This window comes from Pseudophryne corroboree, chromosome 1 (assembly GCF_028390025.1).
Source record: "Pseudophryne corroboree isolate aPseCor3 chromosome 1, aPseCor3.hap2, whole genome shotgun sequence".
Classification (NCBI taxonomy): domain Eukaryota; kingdom Metazoa; phylum Chordata; class Amphibia; order Anura; family Myobatrachidae; genus Pseudophryne; species Pseudophryne corroboree.
The window spans coordinates 1239346420-1239362824 of record NC_086444.1 but is presented as its reverse complement, the minus strand read 5'-3'; the positions used below and the strand labels follow the sequence as shown (position 1 = coordinate 1239362824).

Here is a 16405-nt window from a genome sequence, read left to right as displayed (position 1 = left end):
TACCTACATCTCTTCAACCTCAGTGTATCAGTGCCTATCCCAGTCTCCTGTCTACCACCTACTGGGCAGTACTTGCTCGTTCCTCAATACAGCGGTTAGCTGTGGCCACAGACTTTCCAACTCCGGATTTTGGAAAGGACTTTGTTATCTTGTTCTGCATAGCCACAGTCTCAAATACCAGTTGCATTCCCAGGAACTGTACTGCATTTTCATTCTGCACTCACTGTTGAGGATATCTTATTGCCAAGATGTATACTGTGTGTTCAATAAATTGACTGTTTAATTTTACTCCGTTGTTGTGGTCACGCCTTCAGGTTCATGGTGTTCTAACATCCTGTATGTCTAGCAAACTAATCTCATCTCAACGGTTCACCTACATGCCAGCTTTTGCATCTGAGGCTTCCCTCAGTCATCCTCAGCCCTCAGTTGTGACAGTAAGCACTGACCATATGGATACAGCCAGAGACCAGGGCCAAGCTATCAGCCTGATAAAACAACTTGCAGCCCGTTTAGAACATCAGGAGGCAAGTGATTTGCTGTCTCCAGGACCTCTCCTCCTGGCTGGATGGGATTCAAACAACCCTCTGTGGTCCAGGGGCGTTCAGTGTGCCGACTACAGTACCTTTGGTGGTAACCCCACCCACAAGTCCCGTTTCTGCTCCTCGTCTTCATCTGCTGACACAAGCCAAGTTTGATGGTTCCCCTGAAGCCTGTCAAGGTTTTCTAAACCAGTGTGAAATTCACTTTGAGTTGCAGCATGACAACTTTCCAACCGACCTCACCAAGGTTACCTACATCATCTCCCTCCTCAGTGGTCCTGCTCTGGATTGGGACTCACCTCTATGGGAGAAGTCTGATGTCCTGATTTCTTCCTATACAATTTTCGTGGCAACCTTCAGGCGCATGTTCTACGAGCCAGGACATGTGACATCTGCCTCCACTGATCTATTCCAGCTACATCAGGGAACATGTACAGTCAGTCAATATTTAGTACAATTCCAGATCATTTCATGTAAACTCTCATGGAATGATGACGCTCTCTACACAGCTTTCTGGCAAGGGTTTTCTGAGCGAATTAAAGATGAGCTTGCTACTAGAGACTTACCTCCTGAAATTGATGAGCTCATATCCCTATGCATCAAAGTTCATCTCAGATTCTGTGAAAGGGCAATTGAACGATGATGGTCCACACTTCTTAAAACCTCCAGTGTTATACCTCCTCGTCAGTTATCTCCACCCAAAGATGAGCCCATGCAGTACAACATACTCTCGTCTGTCTCCTGCAGAGCATAGAAGACGCTTATCAGAACACCTGTGTCTATATTGTACTGCTCCATCTCATGTCATCAACGCTTGTCCGAAGCGTCAGGGAAACTCCAAATCCTAGCCAATCAAGGAGAGGGTCAGCTAGGAGTAATTAATTCCTCTCAATCTTTATGTAACTGTAACCTTCCAGTTTCTCTTCAGGCATCTCAGCGCTCCAGGAATCTCATCGCTCTGTTGGATTCTGGAGCAGCCGGAAACTTTGTGACTGCGGAATTTGTTGAGCAGTGGTCCCTACCCACCGAGAGACTCTCATCCTCCATATGCCTGACTGTGGTGGATTGCAGCAGGATTTCCGACTCAGTCATTAATCTTAAGAACCTGCCTATCCGTCTGAAGTTAGGAGCTCTTCACTCTGAGTTGATATCTATTCTGATCATTCCAAAAGCCATGCATCCTGTGGTTCTAGGCCTTCTATGGCTTCGTCTCCATAATCCACAAACTGATTGAAAGATTACACATATCTTTACATGGAGTCCTTCCTGTTCAGAGACTTGTCTTATAAAAAGGTACTTCCAGCTTGCACCTCTTCTTCCAAGTCTACAGATGTTTCACCGTACCAAGATTTCACTGATGTTTTTAGTAAATTCTCTGCAGATATTCTTCCTCCTCACAGGGAGTGGGATTGTCCCATTGATCTCATTCCAGGGAAGTCTCCACCTCGAGGATGCACCTATCCGTTGTCGCTTCCATAGACACACTCCATGGAAGAGTATATAAAAGGAAACCTTGCCAAAGGTTTCATTCTACCTTCCTCCTCACCGGTTGGCACAGGCTTCTTCTTTGTGAAAAAGAAAGATGGTGGTCTGCGACCCTGTATTGACTACTGTGGGCTCAACGACATCGCAGTGAAAAATCAGTATCCTTTGCCTCTTATCTCCGAGCTTTTTTATCGTGTCAGTGGAGCCACCATCTTTTCCAAGTTGGACCTGAGGGGTGCATACAATCTCATACGTATCCGTAAGGGTGACGAGTAAACGATCGCGTTTAACGCCCGTGATGGACATTACGAGTACCTCATCATGCCTTTTGGACTAAGTAATGCTCCAGCAGTATTCCAACATTTTGTGAACAACATTTTTTGTGATGTCCTCTACCGACATGTTGTGGTCTACCTCAATGATATTTTTATCTTTGCTAATGACAAAAAGGAGCATCATCATTGGGTCAAGGAAGTTCTGTCCCATCTCCGTGCCAACCATCTCTATTGTAAATTGGAAAAATGTGTGTTCAAGGTCAAGTCAATTCCGTTTCTGGGGTACACCGTGTCCGGTTCCAGATTAGAGATGGATCCTGAGAAACTTCAGGCTATCCATGATTGGCGAATACCCACAACTCTCAAGGGTGTTCAAAGATTTCTGGGGTTTACCAATTATTACAGGAGGTTCATTCGGGGCTTCTCTACTATTGTAGCACCTCTCACTGCTCTTACAAGAATAGGTGCTAATCCCTCCAAGTGGTCGGAAGAAGTTACTCAAGCTTTTTATCTACTAAAACAGAAGTTTGTCTCCACTCCAGTTCTGAAAAAGATTAATACCAGCTCACCCTTCACCTTAGAGGTGGATGCCTCTTCAGTCAGAGTCGGCGCTGTGCTCTCTCAAACAGACGAGGATGGCCACTTACATCCCTATGGCTTCTTCTCACAGAAGTTCTCGTCTGCTGAGCGTAATTATGCCATTGGTGATCAAGAACTTTTAGCTATTAAACTCGCTCATGAAGAATGGAGATATCTACTGGAGGGAGCTTCTCATACCATCACTATCCACACAGACCACAAGAACCTTCTGTACTTAAATGCCACCCAATGCCTCTACTCTCGTCAAGCCAGATGGGCACTCTTCTTTTCCAGGTTTGACTTTAAACTTTCATTTTGTCCAGGGTCACAGAATCGTAAGGCTGATGCTCTTTCCCGCTCCTGGGAGCAAGAAAATTAGTCTGAGTCTACTGGTAAATATCCCATTCTCGATCCAGTGGTATTCTCCGCTGAGAGAGTGGACTCTATGCATCCGCCACGGAAAAGCTATGTGAAACCGTCCCTTAGAAGGAAGCTCTTGCAGTGGGTGCATTCCTTTCACTTCTCCAGACATGCGGGTATTTAGAAAACCTTTAAATTGATTTCCAGATCATACTGGTGGCCGACCCTGAAGAAAGACACTGCAGAGTTTATCGCATCCTGCCCTAAATGTGCCCAGCACAAGGTACCTCGCCAGTTGCCCGCTGGACAACTGGTACCCTTGTCGTTTCCTCATCGCCCATGGACCCATTTATCTATGGACTTTATTTCAGATCTTCCTGAATGTAACAAATATAATACATCTGGGTTGCAGTTGACCGGTTCACCAAGATGGATCACTTCGTTTCTCTCACCGGTCTTCCATCAGCTTCCAAGCTGGCTCAAGTTTTTATTCAAGAAATTTTCAGACTACATGGTCTTCCAGAAGAGATTATCTCTGATAGAGGTGTCCAGATCGTAGCCAAATTCTGGCGAAGTCTGTGTTCACCACTCCAAGTCAAGCTAAAGTTTTCCACCGCTTATCACCCCAAAACAAATGGGCAAACCGAAAGGGTGAATCAGGACTTGGAGTCCTTCCTCTGAATTTAAATATCATCTTCTCAAGACAACTGGATTCATCTTCTTCCATGGGCCGAATTATGTCATAATAACCAGTACCACTCTTCATCCTCTTCTACGCCATTCTTTGCCAGTTACGGTCTCCATCCAAAGGTTCCAGAGTTTCAACCGCTTCCAGCAACAGCAGTACCTGCAGCTGATGTCGCCTTTTGTCAGTTTTCTAAAAACTGGAAGAATATCCAGACAGCTCTCTTGAAAGCTTCCTCAAGGTACAAAAAGTTTGCAGACAAGAAGGGTAGAGCAATTCCAGCCCTCAAACCAGGTGACCGTATTTGGCTGTCTACTAAAAATCTGAGTTTAAGAGTTCCAAGTATGAAGTTTGCTCCTCGGTACATCGGCCACATTATACAAAATATCCATTTGTTTAAAGTACGGCGTCTCCTACCATGCACGGCCTCCGCCGCCATTACTGCCGGTTCTCACATGTAAGTACAAAGACTTTCCCTCCAGTTTCAAACATGGGCGCAGCCATGTTTGTTTTTCATCACATGTTGTTTTCAGCCTATCCTCTGCAGTCTGGACTCTGCCTTAATTATCCAGCCAATCCTTGCTCATCAGCTAGTACAAATATCCTGCTCCAGGGCTGAATAATCGTCAGTGCTTTGGTTGTCAATCCTGCATACATGTCTCTCCTGATTGGTGAATTCTCAGCTTGACTTTCCAGATATTCCAGCTCCTGTGATTCAGCTTCTACAAAATACCGGCAGCAATCACCATCCTGCGGTGCAGCCTGAATCCTGCAGTGTTCCAGCTCTGCTTCCTGGCTTTCTACTGCTGCGGTCCTGACATCGGCTTCTAGCATTGGTTCTATTCTGCCTCCAGCTTCCAGTGGTGTCCTGGTATCGTTATTGCTTCCATTATCTACAGCATCGTTCACTAGCTTCTGTGGTAAAGTGTCACTGGCTTCAAGCTTCCAGCATGTCACTTACATCGCTTTCAGCCTCCAGCAGGGATTGGTGTTACCATCTGCCTACAGCGGTGCATCATATCATCTCCAGCGGTATTCATATATCATCCTGCATATCATTCCACACAACATCGGACCACAGTATCTATCGATGCTCACCATCGAACTGTTGCTCCAGTGGTGAGTTCAGCACATCTTTCCTCACACCAGTTTCGTCCAGTAGTCTCTGGCAATCCTACCTACAGCTTTTCAACCTCAGTGTATCAGTGCCTATCCCAGTCTCCTGTCTGCCACCTACTGTGCAGTACTTGCTCATTCCTCATTACAGCAGTTAGCTGTGGCCACGGACTTTCCAACTCCGGATTTTGGAAAGGACTTTGTTTTCTTGTTCTGCATAGCCACAGTCTCAAATACCAGTTACATTCCCAGGAACTGTACGGCATTTTCATTCTGCACTCACTGTTGAGGATTTCTCATTGCCAAGATTTATACTGTGTGTTCAATAAACTGACTGTTATATTTTACTCCATTGTTGTGGTCACGCCTTCGGGTTTATGGTGTTCTAACATCCTGTATGTCTAGGAACCTAATCTCAATCTCAATGGTTCACCTACATGCCAGCCCCTACATCTGAGGCTTCCCTCAGTCAGCCTCAGCCCTCAGTTGTGACACTTGGCTGTGGACTAGTGGAGCCTGATGCTGGTTTTTAAAAGTCGAGGTGCTAATACATCTTTTTTTCCAAATATTTTGAAACCAAGGGCCAAATTTACTAAAGTTGGATTTTGGTGATTTAAGTGATTTAGCATTCTGTTTCAATTTGATTTCCATTCAATGTGGGTTTTAGTTGATTTATTAAAGACCAAATAAAATGTCAATAATAAAGACAGATTCAACTCATATCCCAATAGAAATCACATTTCTTAAAAATATCAATGTTTTCCCATAGACCAACATGAAATCCCCTAATTTAAGAAAGTTCAATTTGATATTGAACTCTAAATCGAACTCCAAATCAAACCCCAAATCCCAAACTGTTTAGACTGATCTTAGATGATCAATTTTGATTTCTAAGCTCTTTCTAATAATAGGAAATTGTTAGTGATGACTTTTTGAGTACCCAAAAACATATGGGGCAGTGTAGAAGTATCAAAAATGGGTGACCATGGTTATGATATGTTCTGCTCCCACCTACACAATACAATTCATCACCTGACTGAGATAACCCTGCAGGAACAATCAGAGCACCAGCAGCAGCTTAATGAGCTGAATAGAGCACATATTTATACTTATAAACATCAAACGTAATCTATTACTATGCAATAGATAGCACCAGAGCACAATATTGGGCAATTTGGCTGATAAATATAATGACATTTATAAACATGAGTGAAGTAACCGGCTCTCCTGATTCAGCCCATGATGCCAGAGGGATGGTTGTTGTGTAAGATACCAGTATGTGGTAATAAAGCAACTAATAAAGATGCACAATAATATAGAGACCCAATCCATGTCAAAATTCCTCTTTGTTTTTTTCCATGTGGACTACAATTGGGACCTGTAACCTGTGCCGAGCACAGCGGTAGCATAGCGAAGCACCTTGCCCGAAGTGAAGAGAGTCATGCGAAGGGACACGGGGCACTAATTGAGGTTCCTCATCACTTTACGAAGAAAACAACACAAAAAACATCAAAACTTGTCAACATTTTTTCTTGCCGACCTTGTTCATGTCGACATATTTCAAGTGTCGACCTAGCCACTGTAGACCAATAGGTGTCAACCTATTGGGTGTCAACCTAGACACTGTCCACCCTGAGTCCCATACCCCTATAATGACCCTGGTGTAGCTATGTTAATAAGTTTAACTAAAAACTGTAATTCACAATATTTCTCAAATATGTTCTTTTTTAAATGCTAAATACTGGGATATTTCTTTTGGTTAGGAAATTTATCTAATCCATTTTTAAACATATTGACTGATTCCACTAATACTACATTTTCTGGCAGAGAATTCCAAATCCTTACTGCACTTACTGTGAAGAGTCCTGTCCTGCATTGGGTATAAAATGTTTTTCTCCTCTAACATCAGAGGGTGACCGCGTGTTCAGTGTACAGATTTTTTTTAAATCGCCTGATAGCTCTTTGTATTGTCCCGCTATAAATTTGTAAGTATCAATAATTTCTCCTCTTAGATGCCTCTTTTTGAGTGTAAACATATCTAACCTAGCAAGCATTTACTCATATTCCAGTTCCTCTAACCCCTTAATCAATTTGGTGGCTCGCCTCAGAACCTTTTCAAGTTCCATGATATCTTTTTTATAGTATAACCCCAGAAATGTACACATTAGGGATCATTCAGACCTGATCACACACTTGGATTTTTGCTGCGCTGCGATCAGTTCAGAACTGCACATGCGTATGCACCGCAATGCATAGGTGCATTATACGAGTACAAAGCGGATAGTTGCTGGGCGATGGATTATACGAAGAATCCATTCGCACGGCCGATTGCAAGGAGATTGACAGGAAGAAGGTGTTTGTGAGTGTCAACTGACCATTTTCTGGGAATATTTGAAAAAACACAGGTGTGTCCAAGCGTTTGCAGGGTGGGTGTCTGACATCAGTTCCAGTACTGCTTTCTCTGATCTACATTATCACTTACTTTTTCATATACTGTACACTAATTAAGTTAGTCTGACAATACCTATTCCTCACAAAACCGTGATGGTTCCTATTAATAACTTTGGAGGTCTCCAAGAACTCCTGTATGCTATACCTTATTATAATGTACCTGCCAATATTTTTCCCATTATATTTGTCAAACTTACAAGTCTATAATTTCCGGGATGAGTTTTAGTTCCCTTTTTAAATATTGGGACTTCCTCTGCTATACACCAGCCCTTTGGTTCCAAGACTGATGGAATTGTATCATAGAAAATCAAATATAAAGGCTTTGCTAATTCTGAGTGAAGCTCCATAAGAATCTTTGGATGAAGACCATCAGGACCTGGAGATTTATTTATCTTAATTTTACTTAGTCTCTCCTGGACTACTTACTCATTTAACAAAGCACTTAGCAACGGGACCTTATCATGGCTTTTGTTGTGCATTACTCCAACAAACTGAACCTCTCTAGTAAATACCTATGAAAAAAAAGTTAAATAATTCATCGTTTTCTTTGTCCTCATTAATCAAGACACCCAACTCACCCTATAATGGTCCTATGTTCCCCTTTTTTAACCTTTCACTGTTTATATACAGTACTTTAATTGTTTTCAATTTTAGCAGCTCTGATTCCTTTTTTCATTTTATGTTACATTCTTTGTATTATTGGAATGATTCTGCCTTCCCGGTGGATTTAAATGATTTGAACGCATGCCTATTTTAATTTATTTGTACCTTATCCTTTTATAAAGCCACATTGGTTTGAATTTACTACTCCTACGTTTGCTGCACATGGGAATGAACTTTTCAATGTTCTTATTCAGTAAAGTTTTGAAAGCCTCCCACATTTCATCTGGATCCTTAAAATGAAACAAAGGGCCTAATTCAGTGTTGATTGCAGCAGCAAATTTATTAGCAGTTGAGCAAAACCATGTGCACTGCAGCGGGGGAAGGTATAACATGTGTAGAGAGAGTTAGATTTAGGTGGGGGGTGTTAAAACTGAAATCTAAATTGCAGACAGTATTTACCCTGCACAAAAACAAAATAACCCATCCAAACCTAACTATCTCTGCAAATGTTATATCTGCCACACCCGCAGTGCACATGGTTTTGCCCACCTGATAACAGCTTTGCTGCTGTGATCAACTCTGAATAACCCCCATAGTTTTCCAATTAATTTCCTTTAGTGTATGTTTCAGCATTTTGAATTTTGCTTTTCTAAAGTTTAAGATCTTAGTTGTGCCCATATAGAGCTGTTTTTGAAACTATTGTCGAATGTAACCATTCTGTATTATGATCGCTTTTTCCCAAGGTCTCCCCTACTTTAGTATTTGATATTATCGCCACATTATTAGTTAGTACCAGATCCAGTATAGTCCTTAGTCTAGTTGGTTCTTAGATTACTTGAGACAAATAATGATTTTTTAGCATTGTTAAGAACTTGTTTTCCCTGGCTGTATCATCTGATTTGGTTTTCCAATTTATATCCAGATAGTTAAAATCACTAATGATTAGTACCTTCCCCAGTCTTGCAGCATTTTTGATTTGCTGCAAGAGTTGTAATTCCCCATTCACACTAATATCCGGTAGTTTGTATCATGTCCCTGTTAGTAACTTTTTTGTACAGATGGAGCCACGCTCATCTGATGCGGCTCCATCGCATTCCAGCGTAGTCAGCATGATCCGTCCACCTAGTCACACTGGGAGCATACAGAGAATGTGTGCCAGACAATGGGGTATATGCAATTAGCGGCGAATCGCTGAAATTTTTCGCCCGTATTTTTATTCGACACAATTCGACCATTGAATTCTGGCAAGTGGGTGCCGAAATTCACCATATTCAATGAAAAACGGATTAGACAGTCCCGCTGTCGAAAAACGGCCGATTTGACGGATTTTGATCTTATTTTTAAAAAAAACGGTAAAAAACTGGAAAAAACCCCAAAAAAATTGCGTGGGGTCCCCCCTCCAAAGCATAACCAGCCTCGGGCTCTTCGAGCTGGTCCTGGTTCTAAAAATTCGGGAAAAAAATGGACAGGGGATCACCAGTATTTTTAAAACCAGCACCGGGCTCTGTTCCTGTTGCTGGTGCAAAAAATATGGGGGACAAAAAGAGTAGGGGTCCCCCATATTTTTTACACCAGCATCGGGCTCCACTAGCTGGACAGATAATGCACAGCCGGGGGTCACTTTTATACAGCGCCCTGCGGCCGTGGCATTAAATATCCAACTAGACACCCCTGGCCGGGGTACCCTGGGGGAGTGGGGACCCCTTCAATCAAGGGGTCCCCCCCAGCCACCCAAGGGCCAGGGGTGAAGCCTGAGGCTGTCCCTTCCATACAAGGGCTGCGGATGGGGGCTGATAGCCTTGAGTAGTTGTCAAGAATATTGTTTTTTTCCTGTAGTACTACAAGTCCCAGCAAGCCTCCCCCGCAAGCTGGTACTTGGAGAACCACAAGTACCAGCATGTTGGAGAAAAACGGGCCCGCTGGTACCTGTAGTACTACTGGAAAAAAAATACCCAAATAAAAACAGGAGACACACACCTTGAGAGTAAAACTTTATTTCACACCTGCTGACACACACATACTTACCTATGTTGACATGCCGACTCCAACGTCTCCTGATCCGACGATCCGGGGTACCTGTAAATAAAATTATACTCATCTCAATCCAGTGTCCAGATATAAATCCTCGTACTTGGCAAAAAGAAAAACGAACACCCGACCAAGCCGGACTGAAAGGGGTCCCATGTTTACACATGGGACCCTTTTCCCTGAATTCCGGGACCCCACGTGACTGCTGTCACAGAGGTCCCTTCAGCCAATCAGGAAGCGCTACTTCGTGGCACTCACCTGATTGGCTGTATGCGCGTCTGAGCTGTCAGACAGCGCATCGCACAGCTCCCTCCATTACTTTCAATGGTGGGAACTTTGCCGTCAGCGGTGGGGTTACCCGCGGTCAGTCGCTGACCGCAGGTGACCTCACCGCTAACCGCAAAGTTCCCACCATTGAATATAATGGAGAGGCTTTGCGATGCGCTGTCTGACAGCTCAGACGCGCAGCCAATCAGCAGAGTGCCAGGACGTTGCGCTCGCTGATTGGCTGAAGGTTATTTGGGTATTTTTTTTCCAGTAGTACTACAGGTACCAGGGGGACCCCTACTCTTTTTGTCCCCCGTTTTTTTTTTTGCACCAGCACCAGGCGCAGAGCCCGGTGCTGATTTTAAAAATACGGGGGATCTCCTGTCCATTTTTTCCCTGGATTTTTAGAACCAGGACCAGCTCGAAGAGCCCGAGGCTGGTTATGCTTTGGAGGGGGGACCCCACGCCATTTTTTTCCGGGATTTTACCATTCCATCTAAAAAAATATATATATATTTTTTTTTTAAATATATAAATAATACTTGTGCCTACAAAAAAGACAATCCAAGTACCGAATCCCTTCTAATATAAATAGATATGCTATTACCAATAAAAAAAAAACACCAAAAAAAACATGTTTTAAAAATGTTTTATTCAATTACCCCACCAAAGTGTGGCGGATTGAAAATGACGAATTTACTGTCTAAAAGCACTGTTGTCGAATTTCCAAACTTCAATTGAATATACTTTTGTCGAATTGCCGCATTTGTACCATTGCAGAAATTTCGAATTTGACAAATGTCGAATTTCCAAAAGTCGAATTTTGAAAGTCCGTTTTTTTGACGGAAAGTACTGAATTGCATTGTCGATTTTTTTTCTTTGGCGAAAAAGTCCAGTTTTTCGACAATTTCGGGAATTCGACCGCAATTGCATATACCCCAATATGTCTATTCGTGGTCAACAAATAGATGTTTACCTTTGATCAAGTGGCCTAGACATCTAAAATACGCAAAGGTAAAAGGCTATTTGTCTTACATTAGAATACAATACAACAACAGATTTCACAATATTGTACGAGTGACCAGGGACTCCAATGACATGTGTATAGAGATATGATCCTTTGATCACCTCCTAGAATTCTAGGTTAAATAGAGGGTCATGTCATACTGATAGCAGCCTCCATTGAGACCTGAGATTGGCAATAGGATTCCTTTGACTGACAAGACCTATGAGCTATGCAGCGACAGAAGGCTCCCTGGGACTACACCTTATGCTAGGACTCTGACCATCCTATATAACTACCTTAAGGAACGTGGATAAGTATATTTGAATTCTTGTCAATGGTATTGTAAATAAATGATTGTTAAACTGTATTAGTGTTCCTGACTCTCACTAGACTTCCGATATAATAGTCCCACTGGGATCAAAATTTGCGCATTATGTGCAAAACAGAAAGTAAAATTACTGAATATGTTTCAAATGTAAACAATAAAAAAGAAAAAATCAATGATTTTATTACATGTAGGAGCAAAAATGTGTATTTATTAAAATGCAGTTGCGCTCTACAATATGTTGGACATATAGTACAAGTAGATCATTAAAGGAGCGGCTGAATGAATATAATCGTAACATTAGGAAGGGATATGATAGGCATAGCGTTTCTGCACATTTCCAAGACAAACATAACTGTGACATTAAGGAATTGAGAAATATATGTGACATTAAGATAGCTAAACCACATTGAAGAACTCGAGATGCAGAAACTGCACTGGCCAAACTTGAAATGAAAATTATATACTATGAGGACTTTGTACCCACAGGGGTTAAATGCAGATTTTGAGACCAAATGGTTTATATAAATACACTATGCTTAGGTACAAAGAGTTTGAAATGATATGATAAATACCTAATCATGTGCTTTTCTGTGCTACATACGTAGGCCTCTGGATGCACTGGGGATTATCCGAAAGGGGAAGGAATTGGATCTGTGAATTTATACATTGTATTTAGATCCATTTGAAGGACTGTAGTCTTTTCTTGGTAGATTTTTATACTTGATTGCTCCTCACAGTGGAGGTTTTTTAAGTTATTGGATACAGATTTACTGTGGATGTAGGCTTGCTCAAATACTTCAGTCTCATTACGTAATCCCAGATAGTCATGATGCTGAAGAAGTACCTGTCTGTATTAATCAGCATTCAGGACACCATTTGCTGAAATGCAGTCCATATTCTGCAAAAGGCATCCACTGTGCTTCTCTGTTGCCTACAGACGCTCATTATTGTACTGCTCTCCAGCCCTTTAGTGAACAATCTGCCTTCTGTTACTGCCAAATATTTCAACATTTGAATCATCAGTCTAGAGCGCCTGCTGCCATTTTTCTGTACCCCAGTTCCTATGTTTTCATAAATAGTGAAGCTGATTGCATAGTTTCCACATCAAAGGTATAACTTTTTGGCCCCAATTCTTCCATGAAGACCACTTCTGACCAGACTCCTCAGAAATGGAAATGGTGTGTGTACCTGTCCTCTGCTGACTACATAAGGTTGGATCATTTCACTCACAGTCTCAAGAAGAGCACCTGCAGTACAGGACTCTGCGCTACAGATGTGACCACTTTCACCTTATATATTTTGCTACAGTTGGAGCGTCATGTATAGCACAGCTAACTTTTTTTTACGAGTAGCGAGTGGATGGATTTTAGAATTTTTGTTTGCCATAATAATATGTATAAAGTAGTATGTTAAAGAAGCCAATAAAGAAAAATCACAAAACATAGCTAAATCTCTGAGTCCATGGCATGCTAAACTGTGCCATACGTGACAGGCTATTGGAAAGGTGTATGTGGACACATCTGTATATTCCTCCACTGATCAAGCAAGGTCAGGATTGCAGATGCTATAGAATTCAAAGAGGTCTGGGCCAAAAACAGTAATTTTCAAGTAAGCAGCAGCAGGTTCACACAATCCAAGGAGAAGGTAATATTACAAGAACTACAGTAAATACATATACTTCCTTCATTGTGTATTTACCATGTGTAGGATTTTGACTGCAGCCAAATAATATACACCCAAAATTAGTGAAACCAAGTGGCGCAACCTTATCACAACAAGATTTAGATGGTCAAGGAAAGGCTTACACAATAAATTTGATAGAATAGTTCCAGCTCCAGATTGATTAACAATGGGATAGTATAGCTGGTAAATTTGCATGTAGTAAGCAGAATCTCATTCTGGCTGGTTTTTACTTCTTAAATGTGTTCCCATAAGAAGCTTAAATAGAAAATAATGATAGTGCAATACCGTCTGTGTATATGATTTAAAATAAATTTAATACAAGACGCACTCACAAACAAAGGTTAAAAAACAGCATATAACAGAAGATATCCAGAAAACTGCAGCGGACAGTGTGGAGATATAGTCACCCAAAGTCCCGGTAACTAAAGGTGTCCCAAAACTGTCAAGTGTGTCCTCCGGATCCTCCGTAAATGCCGCACAGATAGGTCCCACAGGCTTAAGCGCTTTCGGATCATTTATCCTTCTTCAGAAGCGTGAGGGACAGCACAACTTAGCAACCTTTAAATAGCACACTGATTTAGGAGAATGGACACAGCTGTTTGATTCATTGAAGTCCTCCCGGCCGTCACGTACACATCACCGGAAGTGACGTTTGCGCTTCACTTCACAATCCCGGAAGTGGCATTACCGGAAGTGACGTCTGCGTGTCACGACTAGCGTGACTTGCGTTCCATTTCCCGTTTTCAATAACAAATGATCGGCAACATGTTTGATCCATATCTCAAAAATAAGAAATCAATATTACATTCTTATAAAACACATGTAAACATCTACATTAAATGGGATTGAGATAAATAATTACAAAGAAGAGATGAGGTAGATCTTAACACGGAATTAGTCCTTTAACGGAGATCCACTAAATCATTTAAACGATTTAAAAATTATTCTTTCGCAAGAAATTAAAATACAATTATTAAAAAAAGTTAATTAAAACATTTAATTAATTAAAAAAATTAATTAATTAAAAATGTTTTCATAAAAACCACTTCAGTTTAAAATCACTATTGAGGCCCAAAGGTACTAGAGTTTTCAGTTTATAAATCCACTTCATCTCCGTTTTGGATAAGGTGACTTCAGTTTCTTTATTACGTGGGGTTGGTTTTATAGTTTGGATGCCCCAAAAGGACTTAAAATGACAAGGTTTACATGCATGCTTGATTTTGAAGTGCTTAGAAACCGTATGTGTCTCTAAACCTTTTTTCACATTATAAATGTGTTCAGATAATCTGGTTTTAAGGTTCCTTGCAGCCAAATAATAGTTGAAGAGCAGGAGTTGTTCCAAAACTTCAAGTATACTAAAAGCATATGGCTGGAGCACTGATCTCAAATTCACAAAATACTGTACCATGTTAGAATATTGCTAATTACCCCAGTGATTACATTTTTTACTGCTATTATACTAAGCTACTACTTCTAACAGTATATTTCATTTCCATAGATCAATTATGGAGCCACTGACCCTGTCCTAAATGACAGACTATTATATCCAACTTTTTCCCGGATTGTCCCAGATGATCAGGACCGTTATGCAGCTATTGTTAAGTGTCTGCTACATTTTGGTTGGAACTGGGTTGGAGTCATTACACCAAGTGATGGTAGTGGGGACATGGAATTACTAGAAATGAGTAAACTGATGAGCCAACAAGGGATCTGCATTGAGTTTATCACGAAACTTTCCTTTGATTTAGACGTTAATAGAAAGAAACTTCAGGAGATGAAACAATTTACAGCTAGAATTCTAGTAATGTGTGGTGTTGGTTCCATGCATTTTTTTAATATTTTTTTTGAGAATGAAGCTTTTAATGAAAATTTTACATTAATCCTCAGTGACAAATGGACTTATGTAAAATATTTTGATGATATCTTCTTCCCATCCATAAATTGTAGCTTAATTTTTATATTACCTCCTAAAAAATTCCCCAATATTAATAATTTTATTAACAATGCAATCCCATTTGAAAGAACAAATGACCCAATACTGGAAGATATTTGGCTCCTGTTTTATAAATGTCTTTCACAAAATATTTTCAAAAATACTGTTTATCAGCGTATGTATCAGTTTTCTGGACATAATTGCAGTGGCAAAAATCATCTTCCAGGGACAATTTATGGCGTTGCAGAATTGAAGCCCCACTATACATACATGTCAGTATATGCTCTGGCTCATGCTCTGAACAGAATGAATCTGCATAAAAATAAAGATAAAACATTTGAATTAAAACAAACAGTAAGTTGTGTGTATGTAAGAGAGTAACGAGATAATTGTCCGTATTGAGAACTTGAATTTGATTTGCCAACACTATTGCCATGATGTTAGGCTCAAATCGATTGAATGGTGGCATAATTATACATCATTATCCAGTCAGTGGTTCTGCAGACTCATAAGTCTGTATTGGTCTTGTTTATCTTCAGGGTATAGAGTATAAACAGGATGTACTTATAATGCTTGTGGTCAGGATTCCGGTGTTCAGGAGACTGACTCCGGAATCAAAACCTCTGACATTTTACCAGCGGTCAGAATCCCTACACCTCCTCTAATTCACACTCAGTTGTTGGTTCCACACCACCTACCGAGTGGGAATAGAATCTATTGTGAGCAAATCTCACCACCGGGCCCAAAGTGCAGCAAGAACAGCAAACACAGGATGCCTCACTGCTTATATACCAACAGGTGGGTTGCCGCTGTCAGTATATCATACCGCACCCAGTATATACATGTCGCTGATCCCTCCATGTTGTCCTTTCTGCTGTGCTGCATATGTCATAGTCCCCCAGGTAAGCAGCTAATGTGACAAAGAAGACGGGAGTATATTATATCAGGAGGCATAGACAAACTAATTAGGTAATGTGGTTGGAAGTCAAGGAGTGATCTACATATGGTCATGGGTGGTGGGAAGAGCAGATGGGAAACAATCTATGTCTGAGGCAGGCATCTCAGGA

General features: G+C 41.2%; 1 protein-coding gene across 1 annotated transcript in view; it reads left to right on the top strand.

The window, feature by feature from the left end:
* Positions 1 to 6244: 6244 nt before the first annotated feature.
* The window catches only part of LOC135052955 (vomeronasal type-2 receptor 116-like), an 84431-nt gene continuing 74270 nt past the window's right edge, over positions 6245 to 16405 (top strand). Inside the window, exons 1-3 of the mRNA XM_063957455.1 lie at positions 6245 to 6303; positions 13267 to 13366; positions 14904 to 15206. Of these exons, the coding sequence (XP_063813525.1) occupies positions 6245 to 6303; positions 13267 to 13366; positions 14904 to 15206 (462 nt within the window). The remainder of the gene's footprint in view (positions 6304 to 13266; positions 13367 to 14903; positions 15207 to 16405) is intronic.